Below are 12,259 nucleotides of genomic sequence, written 5' to 3' on the forward strand. Positions count from 1 at the left end.
TCAGTATTTGCTAATTCAGTGTTTGTGGTGATTTTATGGTGAATAAATAGAACTGACTACATCTGTAAACCTTTCCTAGTTCATGAGTGAACCAAGGGAAACACTATGTATCTTAAAAATCACATGCAGAAATAGGTCTGTAAATGGACTGATTAAAGTGTAGTCAATGAAAGAGCAAGTAGGCTGGGTCTGGTGGCTCACATCTGTAATCTCAGCACTTTGGGAGGCTGAGAGGGGAGAATTTCTTGAAGCCAGGAGTTTGAGACCAGTTTAGGCAAAATAGGGAGACTCTGCTCTACCATAAAAAGGAAAAAAGAGCTAGTATGTCAGAATGTTTTGAAATACTGATGTAAAATCACCTGCAATCAACAGTATGCACAGGAAATGAAAACATGAAGCCTGTCTTTAAAATTTTTGGTTTTGAAGTGTTGGTGAGGCAAAAGGCAATAAAACTAGTTCCCACTTAGTAATGGTGCATGTATCCTTAGTTAAAGCAATAATTTTTACCACTGGGAATCACTATAAATATTTTTCTGAACTTGAGAGAAGTTGAAGTATGCTAATTGTTATGGGCCTAATATTAATACCTATATGAGAGAGGTAAGTACTTCTACAGATTTATATCCATAAATGAAGAATTGGGAGGGGTATCTTAATGGAAAAAACCCTGTAAACTCTGTAAAATAATTTAAAGAGGTTTATTCTGAGCCAATCACATGTAACTGGGAGGTCTGGGGCTCAGGAGAACTTACCTGTTCTGCCCCAGGAGAAGCTTGGAGTCGAGGGGCCCAAGGGTGGCCCATGTTAGTACCCAGTGCTGAGTTTGGGCTACTCCTTTGGGGGATCCTGAGTCTTCTCCGAGCCCCATGTTGGGGGCCAGAATTGTTAACGGAAAAAACCCCAAACTATAAAATAGTTTGAAGAGGTTTATTCTGAGCCGAACATGTGTGACCAATGACCTGGAGAGTCACACCTAAGAAGTCTTGAGCAGGTGGTCCCAAGGCAGTTGGGTAATAGTTTGGTTTTATATAATTTAAAGAGACAGGAATTGCAGGTAAAATAATAAATCAATACAAATGAAGGTGTAGGCCGGGCACAGTGGCTCACGCCTGTAATCCTAGCACTCTAGGAGGCTGAGGTGGGTGGATTGTTTGAGCTCAGGAGTTTGAGACCAGCTTGAGCAAGAGTGAGACTCCATCTCTACTTAAAAAAAAAAAAATAGAAATCATATGGACAACTAAACATATATATAGAAAAAATTAACGGGGCATGATGATGCTTGCCTGTAGTCCCAGCTACTTGGTAGGCTGAGGCAGAAGGATGGCTTGAGCCTAGGAGTTTGAGATTGCTGTGAGCTGGGCTGACCCCACAGCACTCTAGCCTGGGCAACAGAGTGAGACTCTGTCTCAAAGAAAAAAAAAAAAAAAATCAACGTATCAAGGTATACATTGGTTTGGCCTGAAAAGGAGGGACATCTGGGCAGCATAGTGGGGAGCTTACAGGTTATAGTTGGGTTCAAAGATTGTTTGATTTGTAATTGGTTACAGAAATAAAGCTTTGTCTAAAGTCTTGGAATATTTTAAGATAAGGAAGTCTGTTAATCCAGGCAAGCCACAATGTATCAATGGAAGTGATCTGTTAGGGAAATTGATGGCCTGCAGGTGACTTAACCTTTGCTCTGTGTGGCCTTAAGTCTTGTTAATAATTTAGTATCTTGTTGTCCGAGGTGTGTCCAACTACGTTTCCCTTCATGGCCAGGACCCCTTGGCCAAGGAGGGGATCTGTTCAGTCTGCGAGAAGCGTAGGATTTTTTTTTACTTCACAGGTGGCGAGGAAAAAGGACTGAGTAGCATCAGTAGAACCAGAAGCTAGAGTCTAAAGAGATTTCTTTTTTTTTTTTTTTAATTTTTTTGAGACAGAGTCTTGCAGTGTTGTCTGGGCTAGAGTGCCGTGGCGTCAGCCCAGCTCACAGCAACCTCAAACTCCTGGGCTCAAGCAATCCTCCTGCCTCAGCCTCCCGAGTAGCTGGGACTACAGGCATGTGCCACGATGCCTGGCTAATTTTTTTCCCCCTATTTTTAGTTGCCTGGCTAATTTCTTTCTATTTTTAGTAGAGATGGGATCTCGCCCTTGTTGAGGCTGGTCTCCAACTCCTGAGCTCAAGCGATCCTCCTGCCTCGGCCGCCCAGAGTGCTAGGATTACAGGCGTGAGCCATCATGCCGGCCGGGTCTTAAAGAGATTTCTTGAAGCAAATGATCTTATAGTTTCGATCAGAGTGAAGAAGAGAGTCCCAGAGGAAATGACTATAAAGGGATTAACTTGTGTGAAGCAGGGCAGTGATTCCTAAACCAGAGAATCTGCGTCAGGTTTTGGAACTGCTGAATGGAGAATGCAAAGCAGGGTTTGTAAATATTATGAGTCTATAGGGGGTCTAGTTGATAAAGACCAGTAAAGATCAGGTGTTTAAATTTGACTAAAGAGGCCCTTGGGAGCCAGGCGTAGTCGTGTACGCCTCTAATCCTGGCTACTCAGGAGGCTAAGGTGGGAGGATTGCTTGAGCCCAGGAGTTCGAGAGCAGCCTGGGCAACATAGCAAGATCCTGTCTTAAAAACATGCTTATGTGATGAGGTTCTTGGAGCCCCTGCAAGCTTTTGAGAAAGAGGGTGAATGGTAGGTTCAAACCAATATTTTAAGAAAACGATTCTTGCTTCTATGACAGTTTGCTGGGGAAAAAGAGGCTTATTATCATAATTCAGTAACGATTGTTCATAACGATGATGGCTTTGTGTGTGGGTGTCTGTGTGTCTTTCTGTTATCAAAGTGCTTTTACAAATGTTCCTTGGAACACTCCTGTGAGGTAGCTCTTATTATTCCCTTTTTTTCTTTTTTATTTTTTTGAGAACAGTTCTTGGTCTGTTGCCTGGATTAGAGTGCAGTGGCATGATGATAGTTCACTGCAACCTCACACTCCTGGGCTCAAGCAATCCTCCTGCCTGGGCCTCCCAAGCAGCTAAGACTACAGGCGCACACCACTGTGCCTAACTTCTCTATTTTTTTGTAAAGACGGGGGTTTCACTCTTGCTCAGGCTGGTCTTGAACTCTCGACCTAAGTGATCCTCCTGCCTTGATCTCCTAGAGTGCTAGGATTACAGGCATGAGCCCCCACGTCTGGCCTATTATTCCCATTTTTCTTTTTTTTTTTTTTTTTTTTGAGACAGAGTCTCGCTTTGTCGCCCAGGCTAGAGTGAGTGCCGTGGCATCAGCCTAGCTCACAGCAACCTCAAACTCCTGGGCTTAAGCGATCCTACTGCCTCAGCCTCCCGAGTAGCTGGGACTACAGGCATGTGCCACCATGCCCGGCTAATTTTTTCTATATAGATTTTTAGCTGTCCAAATCATTTCTTTCTATTTTTGGTAGAGACGGGGTCTCACTCTTGCTCAGGCTGGTCTCGAACTCCTGACCTCGAGCGATCCACCCGCCTCGGCCTCCCAGAGTGCTAGGATTACAGGCGTGAGCCACCGCGCCCGGCCTATTCCCATTTTTCATAAGGGAAAACGGAGACGTGGATTGTTGAGTGGCTAGCTCAGGGTCATACAGCTATTTGATGGCAGGCTTGGGATTTAAACACCCTTTCTGCTACACCTCAGCGTTTTCAATTAAGGATTTGGATGAGAATTGTTATAGGATTGGAGAATGGAAGAACAGAGTTGATTGCGCCTTTATTCTAATAAGAACTAACTGATTTAGAAGTATTGGCCTAAGACCAACTAGAGTCAAAATTACAGAGAAAAATTTTGTTGACATTGGAAATAACATGATGAAATTCTTCAGAAACTCTTCTAAAAGTTTGCATTGTTTCTACTTGTAATTTCCTGTTGCTTACTGTGCCCACCCCCCTGCCCCGCCCACCACCTTTGGCTCTGAATCTGTAGACGTTTCATCTGATCCCATATTTATGTTTTTAGGAAAGGAACATCTGATATTGAATGATTCTGGTAAATCTGTCAGTGTTGTTAAAACAAAACACCAGTAACTGTCTCTCATTTGAAAAATCATTCCAACAAATCAAACCTAGCTGAAACAAAATATTTTTAGCCTGCTTTTCATTTGAAATATAAGGTGCTTGTAAGTGGCCTATTATTATAGAAACAGTTACACAATTTTAGGACTGTGAGATACTTTAGAAAGCATCTGAAGGTTTAAAACTCAAATACCTTTCTCCACCCTACCCCACCCCTGCCCCTTCCTGAGGAAATGGAGATTCAAATTCCACTTAATATTGAATTGGACATACTGCAAGATACATTTGTTAATTTTTTTTTTTGAAATCCTAAGAAGTAGGGATTTTATCTTTATTTTTTGTGAGAGACAACCAAGGCTCACAAAGGTGGTTATGTAACATGTAGCTTATGAACAGTGGAGCCAAGAATCAAATCAATGCTTTCTTGGTTGGTCCGAGTACAGTGGTGTTTACAAATAATTGATCACAACCAGTTACAGATTCCTTTGTTCCTTCTCCACTCCCACTGCTTCACTTGACCAGCCTTTAAAAAAATAATAAATTAATTAAAAAAAAAAGCAAATCAATGCTTTCTTACTTTAAGTATATGGCTCTTTCCACAATATGCTATATTTTAATTGGTTCAAGACTAGATCATATAATGTTAGAGCTGGAAGGGACCCTGGAGATAGTATTCCCTTTACCCTTTCATCCCATAAATGAGCATTGATTCTGGACTTGGGTTCATATCCTGCCATTTATTAACTGTGTGACATTGGGAAGTCACTTATTTGTGACTAAGGCTTTGAGTTGTTAACCCCATTCTAGAGTCAACTTTTCCCCAGAGGACACTAGTTCCTTTCAGTAGATATTGCTATTTAGAAACCAAATCTGGGTGCTACGTGTACTCATTGCTACTGGGACATCATTTCTTCCAGGCCCTATCAAGACGTATGCATACATATATTTCTTTTTTTTTTTTTTTTTGAGACAGAGTCTCGCTCTGTTGCCCGGGCTAGAATGCTGTGGCGTCAGCCTAGCTCACAGCAACCTCAAACTCCTGGGTTCAAGCAATCCTTCTGCCTCAGCCTCCTGAGTAGCTGGGACTACAGGCATGTGCCACCATGCCCGGCTAATTTTTTTCTATATATATTTTTAGCTGTCCAGATCATTTCTTTCCATTTTTAGTAGAGACGGGGTCTCGCTCTTGCTCAGGCTGGTCTCAAACTCCTGACCTCAAGCAATCCTCCCGCCTCGGCCTCCCAGAGAGCTAGGATTACAGGCATGAGCCACCTCGCCCAGCCATATATTTCATATCTCAGTTTCTTTATCTGTATAAATGGGGTAATAACAGTATACCTAAGTCATTGGGTGGTGATTGTGAGGTTTAAATATGTTCATATATGTAAAGCACCCAGAAAAGTCCCTGGCACCTAGTGGGTGCTCATAAGTATTACTAATAACTGCTATGAGGAAACTATTATGGAGGTTAATTTATTTATGAAGATCATATTAGAGTAGCTGAGTCTCAACTAGAATCCAGAACTTTGATTCCTAGTACAGTTGTCCCTTGGTATCTGTGGGGGATTGGTTCCAGGACCTCCCTCAGATACCAAAATCCATGGATGCTCAAGTCCCTGATGTAAAATGGCATAGTATTATTATTTACATATAACCTATGTATATCCTTCCCTATACTTTAAAATCCTCTGTAGATTTCTTATAATACCTAATACAGTGTAAATGCTATGTAAATAGCTGTTATACCGTTTTGTTTAGGGAGTAATGACAAGAAAAAAATCTGTACGTTTAGTACAGATAAATTTTTTTCCTGAATTTTTTCAATCTGCTATTGGTTGAATCCATGGATGCAGAGTTAGTGGCCACAGAGGTGCTGACTATACTGTACGTTATGCTTGGCAAAGCATTTTCAAACAATTTGTGTATCCAGCCCTCATTATGACCCCATAAGATCTACGGGTCAAGTGAAGAAAACCCTTGCTTGGATCCCCTGTAGTTGGTTTCTAGAATAGAAATTTCCAGTGCTATGTACGTGGATATCATTTATACAATGGAACGTATTTCAGGTTTATAAAATAAAGCAGGCTTTTCATTCCGCAAGACAGAACTCTCCCTTTCTCCATTCTAGCCTTTCACTTTGGCCAAGTAACCTTTCTCAGGTCAACTAATGTCAGAGGGAAAAACTGAATCTCAGTCTTAGTTTGAACAGCCATTTAATCTCTCTTTTGTCTTGGAAATCAAGTTGTCCACTTGTGTTTTCCCACCCTAAAAGTTTATGCCCTTGAGCTGGGCTGGGTGTAGTGGCTCTGGCCTGTAATCCCAGCATTTTGGGAGGCTGGGAGTTCAATACCAGCCTGGGCAGTGTAGTGAGACTCAATCTCTACCAAAAAAAAAAAATTAGCCAGGGGTGGTGGCACTCATTTATAGTCCCAGCTACTCTGGAGATTGAGGTAGGAGGATCAGTCCAGCTCAGGTGTTCAAAGCAATGATCTGCACTCCAGCCTGGGCGACAGAGTGAGACTCCGTCTCTTAACAACAACAAAACTGACTTCTGCCCTCATTTCTTCATCCTTTCCATCTCTTTGGAGCTGATGATAATCCCAGCACTGCTTACTATAAAGGGATTCAGTGAAGATCAGATAAATCACTATTTTTGAAAAGGCACTGTAAGCCAGTGTGGTGGTGTGCTCCTGTAATCCCAGCTGTTGAGGCTGGACAGCCTCAGTGGAGGATCATTTGAGCCCAGGAATTTGAGGCTGTCACATGCTATCATGGCTCCTGTGAATAGCCATTGCACTCCATCCTGGGCAACAGAAGGAGAACTTGTTTCTAAAAAAAAAAAAAAGGAATGACAAACTGTAATTTGTGTGTTTTTTTGTTTGTTTGTTTGTTTTTTTAGACAGAGTCTTGCTCTGTTGCCTGGGTTAGAGTGCTGTGGCATCAGCCTATCTCACAGCAACCTCAAACTCCTGGGCTCAAGGGATCCTCCTGCCTCAGCCTCCCAAGTAGCTGGGACTACAGGCATGCGCCACCATGCCCCGCTAATTTTTTCTATGTATTTTTAGTTGTCCAGCTAATTTCTTCCTATTTTTTAGTAGAGTCGGGGTCTCGCTCTTGCTCAAGCTGGTCTCCAACTCCTGAGCTCAAACGATCCGCCTGCCTCGGCCTCCCAAAGTGCTAGGATTACAGGCATGAGCCATCGCGCCTAGCTGCAAACTGTAATTTCAATGATAATTTAATTGTAAAATGCCAGAAGTCTGCTTATTTTGTTTCTCTCCTCAGAGGGAGCTCATGCCTGCTGCTTGAGTCAACTATTATCGGAATTATTTTAGTCCAAGGAACCAGGAATAGGCAGAAGTACATTTTATCCTTGGAGAAATGAGCATGGGGAGGCTTGGTCTTTGTCCCATTTGGGAAGTTCTTTGTTCATGTCTGCCACATTCTGGCAGGATTTCTAAATTTAGGTACTAAAGATGAGGTCTAAAATAGTCCTGAGTGTAGTAGCCTCTGTCCCTCTGGAATTGTAGTGTGCCACTCTCCTGACATGTGGCTGCTTCACCAACTTGGATATGGTATTATGATATAAGAATTATATATTCTTATATATAATAATCTTCATCCTTGGTTCTTGGCACAAAGCTCCTAAAACCCTTGGAAAATGATAGGGATGAGAGGAGTATGTATTGTTATTTATAGTAAGCTCCTTTCAACCATACCTAAGTTTATGCTAATGAGGTTACTCTTAGAGGATGGAGGCTGGTTGCCAGAGGTACACACTATGAGTAGAGGGTTGAACTTGCAGCTGTTCTCACCCTCCCCCCCACCTCTGTGAGAGGAGAAGGACTGGAAATCCAGCCAATCACCAATGGCTAGTGATTTAATAAATCATGTCTGCCTAATGAAGCCTCCATAAAAATCCTTGGGTTTGGAGAGCTTCCAGATTGGTGAACACATCAAAGTGTTGGGAGGGTGGTATGCCTGGAGAGGAAGCTCCATGCACCTAACACCTCCATACTTTGTCCTCTGTGTCTCTTCCATTTGGCTGTTCTGATTTGTATCCTTTATAATAAATCAGTAAACATAAGTGCCCTCTTGAGTTGTGTGAGCTCTTCTAGCAAATTATTGAACCTCAGGAGGCAGATTGGGAACCCCCAATTTGTAAGTGTGGGTAACCTGGGGACTCATTACTTGGAGTCTGAAGTGGGAGACAGTCTTGTTGGATGGAGCCATTAATCTGTGGGGTCTGTGCTAACTCCAGGGAGTTAGGGTCAGAATTAAGTTAAATTGTAGGACACCCAGTTGTTATCTGTAGAGAATTGGAGAATTGGAGAATTGTTGGGGGGGGAACCCCACATGTTTTCTGTTGTTGAGTATAGAAAAAGGAGTTTTTTCCACTTTACCAGAAGTTCTCTGACCCCTGTTATTTAGAGTTTTTATGGAGGTTCATTATGGCATAATTGATTAAATCATTGGCTTTTGGTGGTAAACTCAACCTCCAGCCGCTCTCCCCTCCCAGAGATAGGTGGGGTGGAGGGATGGGGCTGAAAGTTTAGTCCTCTACTCATGGTGGTTGGTTCCTCTGGCAACCATCCTCCCATCCTCCAAGTGAGTTACCTCATTAACATAAACTTAGGTATGGTTGAAAGGAGTTTATGATGAATAACAAAACACCCCTGTCACTCAGAATTTCCGACGGTTTTAGGAGCTCTGTTCCAGGAACTAAAGATGAAAACCAAATATATGTGTCTCATTGTATTACTACATCACAGGTACGCTCTTTACCTTTCATATATGGCGTCTGATATAGATTCCTGACAGATAATTTTTTTTGTTTCTCTAGAGGAACCAGACTAGCATTTCCCAGTGTGTTCCAGTATGCAGCAGATTGGTACCTGTGTCTCCTACCCAAGGACAGTGGGGCAGGACTCTGTCTGGCACTTCCCAGGTAAGGTTTGTTGTTCTTTGCTCAGTAAGAAAACCTTAGTGTTTATGTGCAAATATCATGTATTTATAGATTAGCCAACCAAATTGTGTGATGGAAAAATCTCATGAGACCATTCTTGTTCTCTGTGGTGCCAGCTTTGGACTGATTCCTACAGTATGGTGTCTCGGGCGTTGCTTCTAAATACCCCAGCAATGGAACTTAGTCTAGGAGACCATGCTACAGTCTGATGATTTTTACTGTTAGGGAGTTTTTCCAGTTATTCATCTTAGAGTTAACTTTTTTCAGTTTTCTTTTTGTAGCCATTTTGTGTCACTTTTATTTGGGGTGAGAAATATTTTTTTTTCTTTTTCCTTTTTATGAACATAAAATCCAATAAACAATTATCTGAGGTCTTAGTTTACCATTGACCACAGACTCATTATAATGTAGCTTACCTTGGCCTCTTTGTGAGGGATTTTCTTCCCTCCTGATTTTTGTTAATCATACAAATGATTTAGTAATAAAGGAAATAAAGATCACCTGTGACTTCAAATCTGAAAACATCAGTATTTTAATCTCTTTTGTTTTTTTTCCTAGCCCGTGTGTGTGTGTGTGTATGTGTGTGCATGTGCACACGCATGCATGTACTAATTTTTCCCTTAAGTGCCTAAAGTTAGTATTTTCCCTTCGTAATTAGTATCTTGTGAAGAGATACTTTGAGACTGTACAAATATCCTGTCTCTCATTATACTTTTGCTCACTAATTTTAGCAGCCATTGATTTTTTAAAAATGATATACTAATTAATTAATTTTTTATTGTGGTAATAGATACATAACATTAAATTTACCACCATAACCATTTTTAAGTGTATAGTTCAGTAGTGTTAAGTATAGTCACATTGTTTTGCAATAGATCTCTATAACTTTTTCATCTTGCAAAACTGAAACTCTATGCTAATTAAACACAAAATCCACCCCACCTCCTCCCACCCCAGCCCTTGGAGACTGCCTTTCTACTTTCTTTTTCTACGATTTTAACTACTTTAGATACTTGATGTGAATGGAATCATACAGTTTTTGTCTTTTTGTGACTGGCTTATTTCACTTAGCGTAATGTCCTTGCCATTGATCCTTCTTATAGCATATGATAGGATTTCCTTTTCTTTTAAGGCTGCATCATCTTCCATTGTATGTATATACCACATTTTCTTTATCCATGTGGGTCAGTGGACAATTGGGGTGCTTCCACCTCGTGGCTATTGTGAATAATGCTGCAATGAAGGTGGGTGTGCAAATATCTCTTAGAGATCCTGCTTTGAATTCTTTTGGATATATAACCAGAAGTGGGATTGCTGGATTTATATGGTAATTCAGTCAATGGTTCTCTACTGCCACAATTATTACTGTGGTGTTTGTCTAATGATTTTCTGTTTCCATCATTCCTACATTTATTGATTAGAATTCTACTGTGAGGAAGAGCTATTACTTCTTCCCTATTTATTTATTCATATCAGTATGAGCTCATGGATATTTATTTTCTTCTAAGAGTTATAATCCATTTCTAGTTAGTTATTTTGTTGATCAAATTGTCACAGTTTTGGCTATTGGGAACTCCTTCAAGTTCCTCTCTACATGCCACCATCATTTTTTGAACACTCCCTTATTTCCTGGCACCACAAAATGTTTCAGGTTCATGTTGTATTTTCTTTGCCCTAGCCCTAGATTCAATCATTTCTCCAAGAAGCTGTGGTTCTTTTTATTGGAGAGTAGTATTTAGAAATCAAGATCTGAGTACTAAGTGTGCATGAGCCTGTATTGTTGAACTCTACTCAGCTTTTTTTTTTTTTTTTTTTTTTTTTGAGACAGAGTCTCGCTCTGTTGCCTGGGCTAGAGTGAGTGCCATGGCGTCAGCCTAGCTCACAGCAACCTCAAACTCCTGGGCTTAAGCGATCCTACTGCCTCAGCCTCCCGAGTAGCTGGGACTACAGGCGTGCGCCACCATGCCTGGCTAATTTTTTCTATATATATTTTAGTTGGCCAGATAATTTCTTTCTATTTTTTTTTTTTTTTAGTAGAGTTGGGGTCTCGCTCTTGCTCAGGCTGGTCTCGAACTCCTGAGCTCCAGCGATCCGCCTGCCTTGGCCTCCCAGAGTGCTAGGATTACAGGCGTGAGCCACCGCGCCCGGCCTCTACTCAGCTTTTTGAAGGCAGCTAGCTATAGGGAACAGAACATAGCTTTGAATAAATATTCTAGTCCTTAATGGATTTACTTCTTTGAGCTTTAGTGTCCTAATTTCTAAAATAGGAAAACACAGTATCTACTTTACAAGGTTATTGTGAGATAACATATGTAAAACACCAAGCATATAGGTCCTGGGCATATAGGAGATCTTCAATAAGTTGTAATTGCTATTTTTATTGTTATTTATGTTCACGCTACTTGGGTAAGTTTTCTCCTCACTGTATAAAGTGAAACTTAAAAAAAAAAGATTGTGGCCAGGCGCGGTGGCTCACACCTGTAATCCTGGCACTCTGGGAGGCCAAGGCGGGTGGATTGTTTGAGCTCAGGAGTTCAAGACCAGCCTGAGCAAGAGCGAGACCCCATCTCTACTAAAAATAGGAAGAAATTATATGGACAGCTAAAAATATATATAGAAAATAGCCGGGCATGGTGGTGCATGCCTGTAGTCCCAGCTACTTGGGAGGCTGAGGCAGAAGGATCGCTTGAGCCCAGGAGTTTGAGGTTGCTGTGAGCTAGGCTGACGCCACGGCACTCTAGCCCGGGCACCAGAGTGAGACTCTATCTCCAAAAAAAAAAAAAATTGTTCTAAAATTACCTTTACCAAGTTGTAGCCTCTCCCTTGGTCTTAGTTTCCTCATCTGTGAAGTGAAAAGGTTGAACTAGAAGATCTCTGAGATTTCTTCCAGCTCAAGTGTTGTTATTCTAAGTTACTCCTTAATTCTTCAGTTGCCTTTTCTCCAAGCTAAACAGCTTCAATTCATTTAACCTTTCCACTAGGACCTTTTATTCATCCCTTTGATCATTCCTGTGGTTCTTTTTTGGACCTTCTCCAGGTTGTCCTTCTCTTTGGAAAAAAAAAAAAAAAAATCCACCTAGTTTTTATTGAGTACCGACTTCATGCCCAGAATGGTGTTGCACATTGGGACAGAAAATAAAAGTAGTATAAGATGGGGTGTGCCCTGGTGGAGCTTACAGTTTTGCTAAAAGGACCAGACACACCCACCCATGGTATTTAAGAATTACTTGAGTCTATCCCTGTCTCCCTTCCTCCCTCCCTCTCTTTCTCTCT

General features: G+C 41.4%; 1 protein-coding gene across 1 annotated transcript in view; it reads left to right on the forward strand.

Annotated features, from left to right (window-relative positions):
• LOC123622399 (ubiquinol-cytochrome-c reductase complex assembly factor 1) overlaps positions 1-12,259 on the forward strand; it is a 100,875-nt gene that overhangs the window by 8,071 nt on the left and 80,545 nt on the right. Inside the window, exon 2 of the mRNA XM_045528731.1 lies at positions 8,864-8,968. Coding sequence (XP_045384687.1) covers positions 8,864-8,968 — 105 coding nt within the window. The remainder of the gene's footprint in view (positions 1-8,863; positions 8,969-12,259) is intronic.

The sequence above is a fragment of the Lemur catta genome, chromosome 17 (assembly GCF_020740605.2).
Source record: "Lemur catta isolate mLemCat1 chromosome 17, mLemCat1.pri, whole genome shotgun sequence".
Taxonomy (NCBI): domain Eukaryota; kingdom Metazoa; phylum Chordata; class Mammalia; order Primates; family Lemuridae; genus Lemur; species Lemur catta.